The sequence below is a fragment of the Rattus norvegicus genome, chromosome 2 (assembly GCF_036323735.1).
Source record: "Rattus norvegicus strain BN/NHsdMcwi chromosome 2, GRCr8, whole genome shotgun sequence".
NCBI lineage: Eukaryota > Metazoa > Chordata > Mammalia > Rodentia > Muridae > Rattus > Rattus norvegicus.
Window position 1 is genome coordinate 185,329,427 of NC_086020.1, and position 21,579 is coordinate 185,351,005.

Below are 21,579 nucleotides of genomic sequence, written 5' to 3' on the forward strand. Positions count from 1 at the left end.
TGAAGTAGTAACAAAAATAATTTTATGGTTGGGGTCACAACAACAGAAGAATGAGGTTTAGTGAGATACTGTCTCAGAGTATCTCACATGTCCATACACAGACAGGCAAGTATACACGTGTACACAAGCAACGGCACCTGTGCTCAGCTGTGCTATATAAACAGCAAAGTGCAACTGCACACTGTCCCCACACACATACCCACTCCCTCAAAATAAACAAACAAATTCAGCCCAGGACACGGGGAGGGAGCTAATGGTCTGAGTTCCAGCTCCCATAAACACAATGCCAGAGAATTATAAGGCTTCTGATTAAAATGATTTCTGTGTCTGAAATAGAGGAAAAATACAGCAACTTACCAGACAGTCACGCTGCAGAGTCTTACATAGAGCACTGTACATGTCAGCATCTAAAAAAAGGCCATCGGGGATATCTTGTAGGAAGTCCAGGTCTTTAAAGGTGGGGAGAGTCTTCTCTCGTTCTTTCTGAGAAGCCCGCCGCTTGTAAGTTGAACCCTTGAGATCATATTTCATATGCATTTTGACTGACCGAGGCAAGAGATTGTTCATCACCACAATTCGTATGTTCTTGCCGCCTGCTTGCACACAGTACAGTCCATAAAATTTGGGCAGCAAAGTACGAGGGTTTTGGTTAAGATTCTAAGGCATAAAAGGAAGAAGTAGTAGGCAGGTTAACTGATTTTCAGTGAAACTCAAGGCAAAACTTGCTATCCAATGTTCCTATGCTTTACAAGGGATTTGGGTAAAAGGCCTTGACCTATATATTTGTTCAAAATCTCTCAAATCGTCTAAGAGAATTTACAGAGAAAACAGCCTTAAGCAGGTAACATTGTGGCACTCTATAATCTTGATACCACAGAGGCAGAGACAAGAGGGCCAGGAATTAAAAAAAAATGGCTTTGAGGGCTGGAGAGATGATAGCTTAGAGGTTAAGAAAACTCTTCCAGAGGTCCTGAGTTCACTTCCCAGCAACCACATGACAGCTCACAACCACCTATACTGAGTGAGATCCAATGCCCTCTTCTGACATGCAGACAAAACACTGTATACAAAAGAAATAACTCTTAAAAAGGTGGGGGAGGGGGTTTGGGGATTTAGCTCAGTGGTAGAGCGCTTGCCTAGTGAGCGCAAGGCCCTGGGTTCGATCCCCCCCCCAAAAAAAAGGGTGGGGGAGGGTGTTGAGCTATGCAGGAAGACTCAGACGAAAAGAGTGCCCGCTTAGCATTCAAAAGGCTTAGGGTTCAGGGTTGGGGATTTAGCTCAGTGGTAGAGCGCTTGCCTAACAAGCGCAAGGCCCTGGGTTCGAGGTCCCCAGCTCCGAAAAAAAGAAAAAAGAAGAAGAAAAAAAAAAAGGCTTAGGGTTCAATGCCAGTACCACTTAAACCCAATGTTCTGGTACATAATTATAAACCCAGGACTTGGGAGGCAAAGACTAAATGCATGATCAGTAGTTGAAGGCCAGCACTGGAGACACTGTATCAAAATCCAAAACTGCCAACAAAAACCCTGCCTTGATTTTAACCTCTAAGTAAGCTCTCACTCCCAGTTGGCACCCCAGCCTGGTGGCCGCACATGCCTTTAATCACAGCTCTTGAGAGACAGAGACAGGTAGACACAGAGAGACCTGTCTTGGAGAGGAAAAAAAAAAAAAAAACACCATCACTGGCTCTGCTGAGGACCACCCCTCTGCCAGTATTCCTCACTTACCATGTAGTATCCTGGAAGCAATTTTTGCAGAAATTCTGCCTCTTTATGCTGGACGGTCTTAATGATGAATTCATCATCACTGGACACGTAGAAGAGGGAACCGCTAGCTCCAGAATTGGAGAGTTCAATCAATGGCTCACTGCAAAGGGAGTACTGAAAATGAAAGAAGACATTAAAAGTCAAACGTGCCAGTGCCTGTCCCATACAGAAAGTAGGAAGATTCACATCCATTTTAAAGACTAAAGCGGGGCTGGAGAGATGGCTCAGCGGTTCAGAGCACCGACTGCTCTTCCAGAGATCTGATGCCCTCTTCTGGTGTGTCTGAAGACAGCTACAGTATATTTATATATAATAAATGAATAAATCTTAAAAAAAAAACTAAAGCAAGATGGCGGAAGAAGAAAATTCCTTTTGTAACACTCCTCTGATCTTAGAATAAGAGGTTGTGCAATTAGAAACTTACCAAGTGGGGCTGGGGATTTAGCTCAGTGGTAGAGCGCTTACCTAAGAAGCGCAAGGCCCTGGGTTCGGTCCCAGCTCCGAAAAAAAGAACCAAAAAAAAAAAAAAAAAAAAAAAAAAGAAACTTACCAAGTAATCGTCAGGCCGGATGCCAAATAGCTCTCTGAAGTAACGGAAGGCGACAGGTGCATAGGTCTTGAACCGAAAGTCATTGTAATGGTGAGCCGGTGTCAGGTTGCTGCCTTCACTGAGGGGTTAAACATAAAGAAAACCTTAATGTGCCAGCCCCCAGTCCCTATGACATCCACCCTCAAGACATGCTGAAAGGGTGGCCCACCACACCTGAGAGATGTATGGGGATAGAGAAGAATCAATGTGTGGGTTGAAGGCACAACACAGGAGAGTAAGACACAAGACTCACACTAGCTTCTAGCCAATGCAGTAAGTCAATCAAAAGTTTATTTCTGTTTGAGATAAAGTCTCAACTATGTAGCCCTGGCTGGCCTTATATTCCCAGAACTCAGCCTTCTTCTGCCTCACTAATGCTGGGTTAAAGGTGTCACCAAACTCACCTAATTTTAGTTCTGTGTGTGGCTGTTTTGCCTGCATGCATCTCTATGTACCATATACATGCCTGGTACTCTTTCATTCATTCTCTTTTGGGTTTTTTTGTTTGTTTGTTTGTTTTGTGGAGACAGGTTTTCTGTTTAATACCTCTGGCTGTCCTGAACTCACTTTGTAGACCAGGCTGTCCTCGAACCAGTCTCTGTCTCCTGTGTGCTATAATTAAAGGTGTGTATGTATCACCATACCTGGGGTGCATGGTGCTTTTGGAAGGCAGAAGAAAGTGTCTGATCCTTTCCTTACAAGTGGTTGTGAGCTATAATGTGGGTGCGAGGAAATGAACTCAGGTCTTCTGAAAGAGCAGTAAGTGCTCTAAACCATTGAGCCATCTATCCAGCTCTGAAAACATTCTTTTAATTACATTTATTCAGTGTGTATGCATGCTTGAGAGTGTGTGTGCGTGCGTGCATGCAGGTAAGCCAGGTACATGTGCTGAAGGCAGAGGAAGACTTGAAGGCATCAACCATCCCTCAAGTAGGTCCTGGGCCTCAAACTCAGGCTGTTAGACTTCACTTTGCTGCTGTGTCAGCTCACTAGCCTAAATGAGCCTTTGTTTGTTATACAAGACACTCCACTGGCCAGAGGCATTGGGCAAAGTGTGCTGCCAAAATTCTCTAATATCATTATCCTATTTACAACAAGGTTTGGGATGACAAGCTTAAATTAGTCAGACTAGAACCCTTAAAACTGCCCTGAGGCTAAAGTCACATTGTCTAGGACATTCTCAGAGATGTTGACCTCTGTACCTGGGGAAGAAGATGCTCTCCACCACGTAGAAGTCTTGCATGAGGACGTCCCGCTCTGGTTTGGTGCTAAGGCTGCCCACAGTGTGAGTGATACCTAACTGGATGGCACCTTTCAAGGCTGATGAAGTTGTCTAAGAAACAGGAAAGAAATTACAAAAATGTTCTGGTATCAAGTCTAACCAAAGTCTAGGCATGACACAGGGGACTTAAATTGAAGGCCAGAGAGAGACTCTGTCTCTATTTTAACCCCCCAATCCCTAAAAACAAAACAAAACCAAAAACCCTAAACAAAAGGTGGCACAGACCTGGAATCTCACCAATTAAGTGGTTAAACAAGAAATTTACAAATTTAGGTCACCTTGGGCTACATCACATCTGATCTTAGAAAACTAAACCAAGCAACCAAACCCATGAAATTCATGAGGAAAACTACAGAAGAAACACTTAAAAGCAAATGCCGGGTTTGGGGATTTAGCTCAGTGGTAGAGGGCTTGCCTAGCAATTGAAAGGCCCTGGGTTCGGTCCCCAGCTCCGAAAAAAAGAAAAAAAGAAAAAAAAAAAAAAAAAAAAAAAAGCAAATGCCTTTCTAATAGGTTGGATAGAATGTAGACTATCCCAGTCCTCTACATTGCAATTAAACCTATGGACAATGCAGAAAACACGGAAGACTCAGAGCAGCAAAGAGGACCATATGTGCAGGCCTGTCAGAGAAGAGCTTAGTATTATTACTACCTGCCCTGGGGGTAGCTGGGCCCTTCAAACATTTGATTCATTCGATAAAGAATATAACTAAAATTCACAATCTGATATGACTATATAGTTATAGAAGCTCTAGCCCACTAAAAGGACAACTGTTTCTTCTAAGAAAAATGAAAGTAGTTAACAAAACAAAACACCTTTATTGAAAAAGAAAACATGGTCAGGAATGCAGGAATGGGGGTACATGTGTACACATGTATATGTGCATGTGTGTGTGCGTGTGTGTGTGCGTGTGTGTGTGTGTGTGTGTGTGTGTGTCCTTTGCAACACCCCAAGTTGTGTGGGTAGAGGAAAAGATACTGGAAGGACTGGTTTCTAGTCACTGCAAAAAAACCATTGTTAATACCTACAAATTTGCTTGGTAATACCAGGCAACTTGAAACTAAAATTTTAAATTAAGAATCAGAAAACTTGAAGGAAAGGAAAGGAAAGGAAAGGAAAGGAAAGGAAAGGAAAGGAAAGGAAAGGACAGGACAGGACAGGACAGGACAGGACAGGACAGGACAGGACAGGACAGGACAGAAAAGGGTGAGAGAAGGATGAAGGATGGCTCAGCTGCTTAAAGAACTGGCTGCTCTTACAGAAGGCTCAGCCACCGTATGGTGGGCTCACAAGTGTCTGTAACTCCAGTTAGGGGGTCCAACACCATCTCTGGCCTCTGCAAAACACACCTATAATAATAAAAATAATACTAAATAGCAAAAAAACAAAAAGTCAATGGGCAGTGGTGGCACACACCTTTAGTCTAGCATTTAGGAGGCAGAAGCAGGCAAATCTCTGAGACAGAGGTCAGCCTCTAACAGCTCTGGTCTAAAGAGCAAATTCTAGGACAGCCAGGGCTACAAAGAGAAACCGTGTCTCAAAAATCCAAAAAGGAAAGAAAGAAAAAAGAAAACATGGAAAAAAGGAGAGGAAAATTAGCATAATTCTGAGTGGGACAATGTAGAAGAGGTAATAGTTGGGTCCCAAGGGATGACTCAAGGGTTAAGAGCACTTGCTGTTCTTCCAGAGCCACAACATGCAAACGGTGTAACTCAAGCTCCAAGAGATCCAATGTCACATAACAAGTTCAAGGCTAGCCTGCACTATCTTATAAGACCCTGTCTCTAAAAAAACAGGAGGAGGACTAGGATGAGGATGAGGAGGAGGAGGAGGAGGAGGAGGACGAGGACGAGGACGAGAAAGAGGATTCCAGGTAGGCCTGGTTTGTGCTGTAAATCTCAGAACTCAGGCTATGGAGGCAAGGGGAACAGGAATTCAAGGGTATCCTCTATACCACAGTGAATCTGAGATCAGCCTGAGGCATTTTCTTCCTCTGAAAAAAGGAAGAAAAAAAGCCAGTTTTCCTGTGGCAAAGAAAAAGTGGCCTTTCAGAACTCAGCAATATCTAATTATGACATCTAATTTCTCTTCCACTCAAGAAAAGTGGCTGGGCATGGTAGTGCATACATTTTTGTTTTATTTTCTTTTTATAAAAGATTTATTTTAAAAAAAAGGGGGGGGGGAGAAAAAAAGATTTATGGGGCTGGAGAGATGGCTCAGTGGTTAAGAGCACTGACTACTCTTCCAGAGGTCCTGAGTTCAATTCCCAGCAACCACATGGTGGCTCACAACTATTTGTAATGGGATCTTGTGTGACTTGGGATTCTAGACCTTTGGGGGGGGGGGGGTATAAATGCTAGGCCCCTGAGGTGGGACTGCTGGTTGTTCAGGGGGTTGGTTTGCAGTCTCCTAGTAGCTGGAGTTAAAGACAGAACAAAAGGAAAGAAATCCATCAGGGATCTCTCTCTTCCTTCTCCCCTTCTTTCTCTGTCTAGCGATGGGGTGAAATGGGAGTGGGGTAGAGTGGGGGGAATAAAGGGTGAAAAAAGAACCCACAAAGTATTAAGACCCATTATAGATCTCTGTGGGTCTGAGACAGCATGGACTACATAGGGAATTCCAGGACTGCCAAGGTCATGGCTCAAATGAAACAAAACAAGAAAAACCACTGCTTATAGAGAACAGAATCAAAGAAACTGGCCAAGCATGGTGACTCATCCCTGTAATCTCAGCACGTGGAAGGCTGAGGAAGAAAAACTACAGAGAGTTCTAGGTCAGCCTATGATAAAATGAGAAACTCTCTCAAAACAAACAAACAAACAAACAAACAAACAAAACCCAATATGGTAACAGTGTTGCCTTTAGCTTATTCCCAAAGTAAGGAGATTCACCCAGGTTGTCCAGACTCACCTTTTTGTATGTAGTCTCTCCAGAGGAATCAACACTTCGATGGCCTATTTTCTTGACAGGCATGAGAGAGGCATAAGGTCCCTAAAAAAAATTAAGATTAATATTGGCCAGGTAGTGGTACACACCTATAACCCCAGCATTTGAGAGGATGAGTTAAAAGGATTGTTAATACAAGGCTAACTTAGGAGACAAAGCAAGCCAAATGTTAACTTGTGGTACATAGTTGAGACAGTCTCAAAAGCCCCAAAAGATAGTGTTCTCATTCCCACATAAAATGATAAATTGCTATAGTGATAGTATATAAAAATAATTGAGGGGGCTGGAGAGATGGCTCAGTGATTAAGAGCACTGACTGCTCTTCCAGAGGTCCTGAGTTCAATTCTCAGCAACCACATGGTGGCTCATAACCATCTGTAATGAGATCTGATGCCCTCTTCTGGTGTATCTGAACAGCTAGAGTAGTCAATATATATAAAATAAATAAATTAATTTTAAAAAATTGAGAAAGATGGCTCAGTTGTTAAGAACACTTGTTGTTCTTGCAGAAGACTCAGGCTTACAAGCAGCATCTGTAATTCCTGTTCCAGGGATCTGAAGTCCTCTTTGGGTAGCAGGCATGCACACAGTACATACATACATGCAAACAAAACATCCACACAAGAAAAATAAACAACCCCCACCACTGGAAAACAAACTAAGCAGTAGGGAGATGACTCAGTGATTAAGAATATCAGCTGCTCTCTGGGGGACCTAAGCTTAAGTGCCAGCACCCACCTAGCAGTTCACAACCATCTGTAACTCTAGTCCCAGGGACCCCATGGGAACCAGGCACGCATGTGGTGCACATGCACACACTGTAGGCATATACATATACATCCATATACATGAAATGAAATCCATAAAGTTAAAATAATTCAAAACGTGGAACCAGGCCGAGTTCAAGACAGCTGGACTACACAAAGATACCCTGCCAAAAGAGAGGGGAGCAGGGAGGGGGAGAGGGAGAGAAAGAAATCAAGCAAACAAGAGAGCAGGCATAGACACTTAAGGAAAAAAGGTTAAACACCATCCATGAAAGCAAAACAAAGAGCCAAGTATCAAGTTGCATACATGTGTGATCCTAGCACTCAGGAACCTAACAAGATGATTATTCTTTAGTTATTTGACATATGTTTTTTGTTTTGTTTTGTTTTTAAAGACAAATTCTTACTAGGTATCCCTGAACTAGAATTCCTGTAGAAAATGGTGAAGCACACCTTTAATTCTAGCACTCAGGGCAGGGGCAGGGGCAGGGGAAGTAGCTCTGTGATCTCCAGGCCAATCTGGTGTACAAAGTGAGACCCTGTCTCTAATAATAACAACAATAACAGTAACAATCACAGTAACTTTGAAAGGCTCATCTTTATTTTCTATTAAGTTTCCCTGAGAAACCATTACCCGTCTAACCTTCAACTCAAGCAGAATTCTATTTAAAATGAATTTACCCCTAGAACTGATCTAGCCACCAGCAATATAAGTAATTCTATAAACAAAGCATTAAAAGCCTGAGGCAATAAAATGGCTTTTCTGAGTCAGAAACTTGAGTACTTTAAAGAGATTTGCAAAGACTTACTTAGTGCATTAGTGTTTTGCCTGTGTGAGGGTGCGGGTCGCCTGGAACTAGACGGAGGCTTGAGCTGACATGTGTGGGTGCTGTGTGTTGTCAAGGCTCTTAGTCACTGAGCCCTCCGAAAAGACTTTTAAAAATCATGTCTTATTACATTATTTGTTGGAGAGGAGGGTCAAAGGACGACTTGCAGGAGTTGGTTCTCCTCTTCCATGGTGTGGTCCTCAGGATTGGCAGAAAACTCCTTTACTCTCTTTTCAGGTGTAGACCACACACATTATTCCCAGAATATGGGAAAGAGAGGCAACCTAGTCTAAGAGTTCCGGATAATTCAGAGACACAAGAGAGAGTCCCTGTCTCGAAAAAACCAAAATGCTAACCAAGTGGTGATGGCACAAGCTTTAATCCCAGCACTCAGGAGGGAGAGGTAAGTAGATCTCCCTGAGTTGGAGGCCAGCCTAGACAGCAGAGCAAGTTCAAGACAGACAGAACTACACAGAGAAATCATATCTCAAGACAGACAGAACTACACAGAGAAATCATATCTCAAAAAAACAAAAAACAGAAAGAAAGAAACAAAAAACCTAAAATGTCTTTACAGGAGGAGCCACCGCACCAGACTTGACGAGATTCCCAAGTACACAGTATGACTCTGTATTCCGCCCACATAACAGAGCCAGAAATATGAGAGGAATAAAATCATCAGATCAAAATCTAACTAGATATTCCCAGGAGTCAATTCTGCATTGTAACAAACACAAAGCTACTCTTCATCAGGTTAGGAAGCCAGAAGACAGGTCTAGTGGAAATGGCCGCCAATTATAAGCCCAGTCAATACTTGGGAGGCTGGAGGTAGAATGATCAGCAGTTCAAGTCCCATCTTGGTTCTAACATAATATCAAAACAAGAAATTGAAAGATATTCTAAGAAAAAAGACTGAAATCTCAGAAAAAAAATGCTAGGTCAACTTCCTGAGTACTCCAACACACATTACAGGAGTGAGGCAGAACTTAGAGCAGGGCTAGGAACCCTCCATGTGGGAAAAGCATAGCAAACTGAAGATAGAGGAAAGAGGTGCACATCTGCTAGCCTACAATTTGGGAGGCTGAGGCAAGAAGACTGCCCAAAGTCCCAAGTTACCTTACACTACAATACAGGCAGAGATCCTGCAAAGGTCCCAGATGATGACCCCAGATAGCTAGTACAGATCAGAGGCCTCACACACTGATCTTAACAAATCCAAAAAGTAAAAAGTCTTAAAACTTTTCTGCACAGTATGATTTATACACTAAGTCCTGGAGTCTAGTCCACAGTTATCTGTATATTTTTAACTACTGCTGTATTTAACATAAGAATATTAGTCTTTTAAAGCAGTTGTACATATTTTTCTTTGAAAATGTCAAATAAGGGCTGGAGAGATGGCTCAGCGATTAAGAGCACTGATCCTTTCTCCAAGTTCAGTTCCCAGCAACCACATGGTGACTCACAACCATCTGTAATGGGATAATGGGATCCAATGCCCTCTTCTGGTGTGTCTGAAGACAGTGACAGTGTACTCATATACATGAAATAAACTTTTAAAAGTGTCAACCCCCCCCCCACATACACACACCCTATCTACTTTTTAAGACATAAAGAGATAGCCAAGTCTAACCCACAGATGCATATGACCCAAGATAACTCTGAATATAGCCCAGCATAAAATCATTATCTTACTTAAAATACCATGAGATACTTTGGCATTTTCTTCCTTTTTGTAACTCAAGTGTGACCTCTATAGATGACAGCAATGGACTGTGACATCCTGGACATCACCTGGACACACCTGGATAGACATTCTCCTAAGTCAGAATTACACTTTGAGCAAACAGTGATCAATATGAAACTTACCTCAGATACTGTGCCTCTCTTGATTCCAGATGCTGCTGCTTAAAAAACAAAACAAAACAAAAAACAATGAAAAATCTTAAGCACATATAAACATAATCACAAAGTCTCTACTGAACTTACAAAAGTTTACATCAATCAACCTAAACATGGTCACAAACTAATGGCACGAATACCAAATCCTTTTTTACAGTACTTTTTTAGAAAAAGCTCATTTAAAATTTACTTATTGTGGTGCATGTGTGCACCTCACTCATGTAAACATCTGTGTGCCACAGCCCCGTGCAGAGGACAACTGTGAAGAACGGGTTTTGCCTTCCATCTTTATTGTTCACTTATCTCCTTTCTGCCTCTTTGCTGCTTACGCCGTGGTTCCTGGCTCATTAGCCTTCTCTGAGTCCCCTGTCTCCACCCCCTTCCTTGCTGGCATTACAGAAGTGAATCAGCACATCCAGATATAAGCTTGAGTACTGAGGCTTGCACAGCTAGTGCCTGCACCAGCTGAGTCATCCCCTGGACAACAGCACTTTTTAAAAGCTCTTTATTCCTGTTCCACAAGGATCTGATGTATGCTCCATTTTAATTACAATCACCTTTCTAACTCATTTGGTCACATTCTCTTTTTGTAATTTATGATTACATGTTTGGTATGTCTGTCAAGTGAGTAAGCATACCTGTGGCAGTCACTTCTTCTTCCTATGTGGATTCTACAGATCAAGGTCAGGTTAATACATTTGTGCTTTATCCACTGAGTCATCTCACCAGCCCTGTGTTAACATCTTTTTTGTTGTTGTTTGTTTGTTTTCAAGACATGGTTCCTCTTGTGTAGCTCTGGCTATCCTGGAAGTCGCTCTGTAGACCCGACTGGCTTAGAACTCGGACTCAGAGATCTACCTGCTTCTGCCTCCTGAGTGCTGGGATTAAAGTCATGCACCACCATGACTGGCAACTCTTAAAATATTTAACTGTCACAAAAAGTCTCAGTGACACCATGGCAGAAAGAGGAAGAGTCCAAGAGACAAACAGATATCCAAGGAGCTCAGTGTGGCAGCTTATACCTACAGTTCTAGCACTTCAGAGACTGGGGTGGGAGGATTATCAAAGCATTGCTAGTTCAAGCTCAAAGTATGCTAGATTTGAGTAAATCTAGGCTCAAACAAAATAATAGTAAGATTTACCTCCACAGATAAAACCAGAACATCAGTCTGGGAGAGAAATCTTGCTAGAATATATAAGACCTAGATTTGTTTCCCAGAACTTGGGGATGGGAGCATGCCTGGGGGACTGGCAGTGCTCATTTCTAATTCCAGTACTTTGGGGCTGGAGAGATGGCTCAGCGGTTAAGAGCACTGACTACTCTTCCAGAGGTCCTGAGTTCAATTCCCAGCAAACACATGGTGGCTCACAACCATCTGTAATGGGATCTGATGCCCTCTTCCGGTGTGTGTGAAGACAGATACGGTGTACTCATACATAAAATAAATAAATAAGAAAAATAAAAAATAAAAAAATTCCAGTACTTTGAAAATGGAGGCAAGGTTATGTTAGGTTACAGAGTAAATTCAAGGAGAGCCTGAATCACATGACATCATCTCATACAAATAATAGACTATTGTTGGTCAGAGATTTTTTTCCTAGCATTTGTTGAAAATACCTTCAGTAGCTGTGTAGTGGCAGCATATATCTTTAATCCCAGCAATTGGGAGGCAGGGGCAGGCAGAGGAAGGCAAAGGCAGGCAAGTTCCTGTTCAAGTCTAGCCTGGTCTACAAAGCAAGTTCCTTAACAGCCAGGGCTACACAGAGAAACCCTTACTTGAAAAGAAAACAAACAACATCTTCAGTATACATTATCTTATAATTCACAGCCATAATCCATACATTTCTTTATAGGAAAGAAGTCTAATATAAGTCAGATGAGTTCTGACACTAAGATTAACTCTCCTATTTAAAGGGAGATTTTTCTTCTCAGGATTTTGAGACCTTCCCTCCCCCATCTAAGATAAACTCTGAAGTCTCTTTAATTAAATATTCACACTATCACAGTCCATACTTGGAAATGTAGCCCAGATGAGGATATATCACCTGATGGCATGTGTATGGTATATTGGCTGATAATTTGTCTATAAATGCTATAAAGTAAGTCCTGGGCAGTCTATTGTCTTTCCTGATTTAAAAAACAAACAAACAAACAAACAAAAACCCCAAAAAACAAAAAACAAAGCAAGCACTGGGTAGTAAAGCCAGGGCCTTGTGCATATTAACCAGATATTCTGACACAGAGCTACATATCTCAGGCCCAGATAAATGCTGAATTACTTCCATTTTCTTCTACTTCACTCAGGCACCAACAGACTACCTCTTTGGCACTAACTCTAACAATTTTTTTTTAAAGATTTATTTATTTTATGTATGTGAACACACTGTAGCTGTCTTCAGACACACCAGAAGAGGGTATCGGATCCCATTACAGATGGCTATGAGCCACCATGTGGCTGCTGGTTGGTGGGAATTGAACTCAGGACCTCTGGAAGAGCACTCAGTGCTCTTAACCTCTGAGCCATCTCTCCAGCCCAACTCTAACAATTTTTAAAAAACTATTTCTCTCCATGAACAACACACTTACAGCAATATGATACCATTCATTTATTTATTTATTTATTTATTTATTTATTTATTTATTTATTTATTTTGGAGCTGGGGACCGAACTCAGGGCCTTGCGCTTGCTAGGCAAGCGCTCTACCACTGAGCTAAATCCCCAACCCCAATATGATACCATTTTTAAGTTTATGTTTTTAATATAGTAGCTCAGGCCAGGCTAGGTGGCACATGTCTTTAGTCCTGGCACTCTGGAGGTAGAAGCAGGTGGATCTAGTGAGTTCAAGGTTTGCCTGGTAAGTTCCAGGATAGCCAAGGCTATACAGAAAACACCTGTCTTGAGAGAGAGAGAGAGAGAGAGAGAGAGACAGAGAGAAAGAGAGAGACAGAGACAGAGAGACACACAGAGAGAGACAGAGAGAGAGACAGGGCCTCACATAGCCTAGGCTGGCCCTCAAACCCTTATCCAACACACAGTAAGGATAATATTAAATATCTAATCATCCTATTATCCTGCCTCCACTTCCTGAGTACTGACTGCTCTACAAGTTCATACAACACCACCTGTCTATTTGTATAAAGCTTTGAAAGCTTACAAATAAAGTCATCTGGCTCTTACTACAAGAATAGGGGTTATTTAAGATTTACAAGATATTTACCCAACTACATTTACCTTACCTAAACTTGTTTAGATGCTGACTGGAAAAACAAAAGGGCCAGCAAATGAACAGTAGGTGAAGGTGCTTGCCACCTACATCTGATTCTGATTCCAGGACATATGGTGGAGAGGACACCTCCAAATTTTCCTTTGATCTCTGTAAGTGTGCCATGACAGACAACACCCTCTCCCACAAAGACAAATGCAGTAAGAATTTTTATATGTAGATAGAACCCTTAAGAGGGAAAATTTAAATATTATTTCTTCTTATTAAGTGTTTTTTGTTGTTGGTTTTTGTTTGTTTGTTTGTCTGTTTTGTTCTTTCACAGTACAGGAGAACAAACTGAAGGCTTCAGGGCTGGGAAGACTGCTTAGAGGGCACTTGCCAAAGCCTAATGGCCTGAATTCAATCTCTGAAATCCCTGTAAGAGAAGAACTGGCTCTTGTCCTGTAACCTCCGTACACATGTGCTGTAGCACATGCCCTCACACAAGCAAACACAATAAATGTTCTATCAGTGAACTACATTTCTAGTCACAACTATTGTTTTAGCTATAACAGTAATACTATGATTATGTTATAACCTTCCACCCCCCCAAAAAAAGACTTCTTGTAATCTCTAGAAATACTCCCCCCAACCCTTTAGTTTTTGAGGCCTTCTGAAAACTAGAATGGCCTCCAATTCACTAGGTAGGCAAGGATGAACTTGAGTTCCCAATCCTCTTCTACCTACCTCCCACTAGGTGGAACTGCGGGCTTGCAGCACTACACCCAGGTCTACAGAAATATGTCCTCAAGTGTTTGTCAACGGAATTGTAGGAGAACTGAAGTTATTTTAGACATTCCAGGTTAGAGAGGAGGTAGGTTTGGAGGGAGAGGAATGGAAATGAGCAAAGCAAAAGCAAGAAGCTAGTGGGAAGAAGTAAAAATTGGGGAGGGAAGAGAGAGGGAAGAAAGCTGTGGTACTACCATCCTGAGAAGCAGAGACAAAGGTTCTAATCTGTGTTACATAGGAGTTCTAAAGCAGCTAGAGAGCCCACTATAAAAGAACACCAAAAAAAGAGTTCACATACAGCAAAGTTGGGCTTAGTCTTTGATCCTAGCATCATTAGGGGGAGGGGCAAGTGGATCTCTGTGAGTTCAACACAGACTTACACAGTGAGACCCTATCTCAAAAGAAATCAGTGTGGAGGTGGGGAAGGCAAGATTAAATAGACATTATCTCAAAAAAATGAAATGTCAACAACAAAAAAGTTGGGCCTGTTGGTACACACTAATAATTTCCAGCACTTGAAAGGCTTCTGAAGCAGGACTGCAATGAGTTCCAGGCCAGCGTAGGATGCATAGTTCTAGGCCAGTGAAGGACTAAATAGCAAGACTTTCACATAAAAATAAATAGAGTCCAGCTTGGTGGTTCACGTCTTTTATCTCAACACTCAGCAGGCAGAATTAGGTGGATCTCCGCAAGCTCAAGGCCAGACTGGCCCACACAGAACGATCCAGGACAAACAGGGCCACATAGAGAGATCCTATCTCAAAAACTAAAAAAAATGAAATAACATAAAGAGGACTCATTTGCATAGACTCATTTGTGAAGACTTAGCTTTCCTCTTGCCACAAATGAAAGCTATCTGTTCACTTTCAAGGCAGTAAACCAATAACCAATAACAGTTGTTTTTTTCAAGGCAGGGTTTCTCTGTATAGCCTTGACTGTCCCATAATTCACCCTGTAGACCAGGTTGGCCTTGAACTCAGAGATCTGCTTGCCTCTGTCTCCCAAGTGCTGGGATTAAAGGCATGCACCGCCATGGTCAGGGTTAATATTATTTTATTAAAAAAAAGAAAGAAACATTCAGAAAAGGCCTCTGAGGTCTGAGTAATAGCACATGCCACGATCCCATCCCTGAGAGTCTGAGACAGGAGAAAAAGATCAAAGGTCCCAATTAGCTACAGACTGAGAGCCTTTTGTAACAAAATAGAACATTAGGGGTTGGGGATTTAGCTCAGTGGTAGAGCGCTTGCCTAGGAAGCGCAAGGCCCTGGGTTCGATCCCCAGCTCCGAAAAAAAGAACCAAAAAACAAAATAGAACATTAGAGTCCAGCAGTAAGCTCTCTCACTCACACAATACATTTTAATAAACAAAAGTTTTTAACAAAACAGCATGGCTTTTCACTGCTGAGTTTATATTAAGACCAAAAGAAGGCTTCAACAAGTTTCTTTTAGACATATTGTACTTGTCTATAAGATTTAGTTATTAATTCTTGGCAAAATGTATGTTATCAGAGCTAGAGAGATGGGTTAGCAGTTAAGCCCTGACTGTTCTTCCAGAGGACCTGATTCAATTCTCAGTATCCACTTGGTGGCTCACAACCATCTGTAACTACAGCTCTTCTGGCCTTCATGAGCACCAAACATACAAGCGGTACATAGAAAGACATGCAAGAAAGCACCATACACATAAAATAAAAATAAGTACATCATTTTTTAAAATTACATGTTAACTTCTAAACTAGTTTCTGAAAGAATGACTAACAATTCCCATACTATGCTTGCAAGAACTCAGGATCTTGATGCTTTTGAAGGAAATAAGAAAGACTAAGTTTTTTTTCTGTGCTATTCTCTCCTCCATCAAGAACTTCTGGCTCAGACAATACATTCAGCAAGAAGTATCTAGTTTACAGCCAAGTTAGTTCACATAGTGACTTAAAAGATTAGCAAGGGGAGAGCAGAGAATTTAGCTGTTCCTCTTCAGTGTTCAAGGCACTAGGTAGGTTTGATCCTCAGTACCAGAAAAAATAGACTAGCGGGGGCAGAAACAACACAGAAAGAATATGTGCTCAGAAAAGAAAAACAAAAAAGAACAGAGAGAAAATAACACGGGCTTTATAATCAGGCATCTAGACCTGCTAGGTCTCAACAGAACTAAACATTTGTTTGACTAATCTGCTCTAGGTCGTTACTTCCTCTATAATATGTAGAAATAGGGCCTGGAGGTAATGCAAACTATTTTCATGGAGTGTATTCAAATCTATAGGCTGAGGTGAGTCTCCTGCAAACCCCTCCCCACACCCATCAAAAAGAAGTCACAGAAATTGCACCATGCATCTCCACAAAGCTGTTTTAAGAGTTACGACACACAGAACTTGCAGTAACTTCTCTAGAAACATTATCAATTATCACTGTCAATTACTAAAACTACTTGTTTGGGTTTTTTGGTTTTCTTTTTTTTTTTTAAATCAAGATCTTACTCTGTAGTTCAGCTCCACCTGTAATTCACATATGCTCAAGCTGGTCCTGAACTTAAGGCAATTCTGCCTTCCCCTCCTGAGCACTGGGATTAAAGGTATGAGACACCATGCTCAGGTATAACCATATACTTTATACCCCTACCTACAGAATGGGAAAAAAGTCAAGAGAAATGAGAAGTACAACATAAAAAAACAAAAAAACAAAAAACAACAACAACAACAAAACAAAAAACAAAAAAAAAAAACCCCTGAATTAAAAAAAACAAAAACGGGCTGGAGAGATGGCTCAGCAGTTAAGAGCACCCGATTACTCTTCCAGAGGTCCTGAGTTCAATTCCCAGCAACCACATGGTGGCTCACAACCACCTGTAAAGAGATCCGATGCCCTCTTCTGGTGTATCTGAAGACAGCTACAGTGTACTTATATATAATAAATGAATAAATCTTTAAAAAAAAAAAAAAAAGCTGGGACTAATTAATTTATTGAAACAGAACTGAGAAGGAGTCCACGTCCATGCTAAGACAAGACAGCATTGTTCTGACAAAGGACCCAGGCACTAGTACAGCTGCTACAGAAGAGCCAGCCAGGCTGCTAGCTACTGCAAGGAGCTCATGCACCTTCAGCACAGACACACATCAGAGCTACCTCTCTTACGGCGGACCCCACAGCACAGAAAGCTGAAACCTAGTAAGGGAAAACATAAAGTTATCACTTTTGGAGTTCTAGTTGCTTACAGTAGACTAAACATAATCACATTAATAAAACTCTTAAGTATAGCATGGTGCTCAGTTTCCAGCACCACGGTGAAGTTCCTCTGACCCAAGAGATGTCGTTCTAGCACAAAATTTCCAGTAGTTGCCAGACAGTGGTCTGGCATTTTTTTTTTCTTTTCTTTTTTTCAGAGCTGGGACCGAACCCAGGGCGTTGCGCTTGCTAGGCAAGCGCTCTACCACTGAGCTAAATCCCCAACCCCCTCTGGCATGTTTTTAATCCCAGCATTTAGGAGTCAGAGGTAGGTGGAACTCTGAGTTCAAGGCTAGCCTGGTCTACAGAGTGAGTGAGTTCTGGAATAGCCAGAAACCCTGTTCTCTCAAAACAAAACAACAAAAATCCCTGCAGCTACAAAACATCTACTCCAGGGGTTGGGGATTTAGCTCAGTGGTAGAGCGCTTGCCTAGGAAGCGCAAGGCCCTGGGTTCGGTCCCCAGCTCCGAAAAAAAAGAACCAAAAAAAAAAAAAAAAAAAAAAAAAATCTACTCCAAATCATTTAAGTTTCCCGTGATTTCAAATGGAAGAATTTTTCAGATCTAAACTATTCCTCGTATAGGCTTCTATATAGGTGCACATACAAAGATATTTACTGTAGTATTGTACAGAATAGGTATAAATGTACAGGTACTGTTTTGGGAAAATCACAGTAAACAAGGATAAAAAGTCACAGGGTAGTTTAAAATGGAATACTATATATAACCATTATTTTATATAAAATAAGCATTATTTTTAAATGCATGCTTATAGATTACATAGCAAATTCTAATAGAAATTTTAAAAATTTGACAGTCTTTCAGTCTAGTCTAGTCTTGAACCTTTGAACATTATGCCTCCTCAGTTTTTCAAAACATGGGATTACAGATGTGACCCACTACACCCAGCTCCACAGGAAATTATTGAGTAGAAAAGAGGTTGTTTTTAAAAAACATAGAAGGGCTAAAGAGATGGCTCTTTCAAGGGCCCTGGGTTTGAGTCCTAGCACTCATAGGGCAGCTCACAACCATCTGCAACCCCAGTCCCACAGGACTGATAATCTCATTTGGCCTCTGTAGGCAGTGTACACATGTGGCACACAGACATGCATTCAGGCAAAAGACTCATACATAAGAATAAAATGAAAAAATGTACAACATACTTGAAAGCAATTATAAATTTACTTTTTTTTTCTTTTTTTTCGGAGCTGGGGACCGAACCCAGGGCCCAAGCGCTACCACTGAACTAAATCCCTAACCCTACTTATTTATATATATAAAAAGTCATCAAAAATGACCATGTATACATGCTGGTATCAGCTTGACTTGATTAGTTTTTCTTGAAGATCAGATAAACCTTTTATAAGTTGCATGGTTTTTATTTTAATTATTTTTAAATCTTTTAAATCTATTTACCTTTATTCTATGTGCACTGATGTTGTTTGCATGTATGCCTATGTGAGAGTGTCAGATCTTGGCTTTACAATTACAAGCTACCATGTAGATATTGGGATTTGAACCGAAGGCCTGAGCAATCAGAGCCCTTCACTGCTGAGCCATCTTTCCAGCCCCACAGTTTTGTTTTTTAAGACTGATTTTTGTTGTTGTTGCTGTTGGTTTTTTGAGACAGAGTTTCTCTGTGTAGCCCTGGCTGTCCTGGAACTCCCTCTGGCCTCAAATTCAGAGATTTGCCTGACTACCTCCAAAATACCAGCATTAAAAGTGGGTAGTAGTATATACCACTACCACCCGGTTTAAGATTGATTTATTTTTCTTTTCTTTTTTTTTTTTTCGGAGCTGGGGACTAAACCCAGGGCCTTGCGCTTGCTAGGCAAGCGCTCTACCACTGAGCTAAATCCCCAACCCCTGATTTATTTTTATATATTGATGTGTTGACTGCATGTTCATTTGTATACCATGTGCATGCCTCTTGCCCATGTAGGCCAGATGAAGGTACTGAATTTCCTAAAATTAGAATTACAGACAGTTGTGAATCTCCATGTGGTTGCTGGGAATTGAATCTGAGTCCTCTGGAAAAACAGCCAGTGCTCTTAACTGCTGAGCCATCTCTACAGCACAAGAAATATAATCTGTATATTGCAAATTAAAGAGACACACACAGAAAGTTCAGGGTCATTCTCTCTCTTTTTTTTTTTTTTACAACATTCCGGCATTACAGTGCTCAACCACCCACCCAACAAACCACCACCAACCACCCAAACACACATCAATGCAAGCTCGTAACAAAGTCACTGCTCTAAGCTACAAAAATAAGTTAGGGGCTGGAGAGGTGGCTCAGCGGTTAAGAGCACTGACTACTCTTCCAGAGGTCCTGAGTTCAATTCCCAGCAAACACGTGGTGGCTCACAACCATCTGTAAAGAGATCTGATGCCCTCTTCTGGTGTATCTGAAGACAGCTACAGTGTACTTACATATAATAAAATGAATAAATCTTAAAAAAAAAATAAGTTAGAAGGATAAAAAGTGAGAAGAAATGCCTAGAGTTAATAAAGGTACCTGCCAACCTGAGTTCAATCCTTAAGACCAACACAGTAGAGAAGGAAATGACCTATTTATTCTTTGACAGCCCCAACACACACACACGAGAGAGAAGTATAAAAATATTAATTAATAACACGTCCGACAAGGTTGGAGAGATGGCTAATCAAGTTCCAGAGGATCTGATGCTTCAGACATTCACATGAACATGTCCACACACTGACACATACACACATAATTTAAAATAAGTAAGAATCTTTATGGGGCTGGAGAAATAGCTCAGTGGTTAGGAACTGGGTGTTCTTCCAGAGAACCACAGTTCACTTCCCAGTACCCACACAGCAGCTCACGACTGTCTGTAACTCCAGGGGACATGACACCCTCACACTGACAAGACATATATGCAGGCAAAACACCAATACATATGAAACAAAAATAATTTTTAAAAAATCTTTAGGAGGAGAAGCAACAGTTGTAGCAGCTACCACTGCCACCTAGAAAACAATATAAAAATAAGTGCCATCTTCTATATCAAAATATCTTAAGTATTTACTTTGGGATAACCTATAATCTTACACAAACCTATACAAATATATATTAGAGACTCTTCTTTGAGAAAGGGAACCATGGGGGCTGGTAGAAAACTCTGAAGGTAAAAACTCATGCTGTCTCTGTGGACAGGCCTGACAACCTGAGTTGTCCCCTAGAACCCACATAAAAAGTCAGATAAGTAAAGAGGCTAAAAGCCACTCCCAAGGTTGTTCCCTGACCTCTACATGCAGCCAAGGGCAAGTACACACACACTCATACACACATATACTAATACAAAAAAAAAAAAAAAAAAAAAAAAAAAAAAAAAGCCCCTATCCTTCAAATGTTTATGGACAAAGAGATACTGGAAGGACTGGCTTCTAGTTATTCTGCAAAACACCACTGTTAATCTCTGCAAGTCTGCTTGATAATACCAGACAACTTGAATCTAAAGTTTCAAATTAAAAATAACCAGAAAAAAAAAGAAGGGTGGATAGAGGAAGGATGGATGGCTCAGCAGTTAAGAGAACTGGCTGCTTTTCTAGAGGACTCAGCCACCCATATGGTGGGCTCAGAAACACATGAGGGCAAAACACCTATAATAGTAAAAAAAATAATACTAAATTGAAAAAAGAAAATGTCAAAAAGAAACAGAAAATTATCAAAATAATTCTGAGAGATTTGAGTTCAGTTCCTAGCACGCACCAACGGGGCTCGCAGCATCCTTAAGTCAAACTCCAAGGACTCCAAAGCCCTCTTCTTGCCTCGGCAGACACTGGCACGCAAACAGCATTCACTGGCATCACACACACAGATACACATACATTTAATAAAAGCAAGTCTTCAAAAATAAAGGTAACAACTTAAACAAAGATTGGTCAGACAGTAAAGAACTCTGAAGTCAGTTGGGCTCCTCCTAGTATGTGGAACAATACTAGGCCTAGCTTTGGCCTCAGTATTAAAGCCACTCCCAACTCTTTCAGAGAAGAAGCATTTCCTTTGGAGATGAGATGACATCATTCACCAGACGAGAAACCCAAAAGACACTCTGTGACTGACTTCAGTGTCTGAAGTACACATATAATTTGTGAATGCTAGAGGCTAGTCGGACATACACTCCTCTGACTAGTTTTACAGGTCATAGACAAGGTATCACAAAGACTCAATGCAGTCTTACCAATACTACAACTTAAATGGTTCACAAAGTAAAAATGTTCTTAGCAGCTAGTTTGGGAAGACTGAAAGCCAAAGATTAAAGAACA

At 41.1% G+C, this 21,579-nt stretch overlaps 1 protein-coding gene across 5 annotated transcripts in view; it reads right to left on the reverse strand.

The window, feature by feature from the left end:
• Pip5k1a (phosphatidylinositol-4-phosphate 5-kinase, type 1, alpha) overlaps nt 1-21,579 on the reverse strand; it is a 44,541-nt gene that overhangs the window by 12,108 nt on the left and 10,854 nt on the right. The window contains exons 2-8 of one of the 5 annotated variants that reach the window (XM_039102780.2): nt 17,189-17,227; nt 10,043-10,077; nt 6,547-6,627; nt 3,556-3,686; nt 2,315-2,432; nt 1,726-1,878; nt 358-657 (exon numbers count right to left, since the gene is read on the reverse strand). In XM_039102780.2, coding sequence (XP_038958708.1) covers nt 358-657; nt 1,726-1,878; nt 2,315-2,432; nt 3,556-3,686; nt 6,547-6,627; nt 10,043-10,077; nt 17,189-17,227 — 857 coding nt within the window. Of the gene's footprint in view, nt 1-357; nt 658-1,725; nt 1,879-2,314; nt 2,433-3,555; nt 3,687-6,546; nt 6,628-10,042; nt 10,081-17,188; nt 17,228-21,579 lie in introns of all 5 variants that reach the window. The other 4 variants (XM_039102779.2, XM_008761316.2, XM_008761315.2 and 1 more) reach the window with 4 other exon arrangements.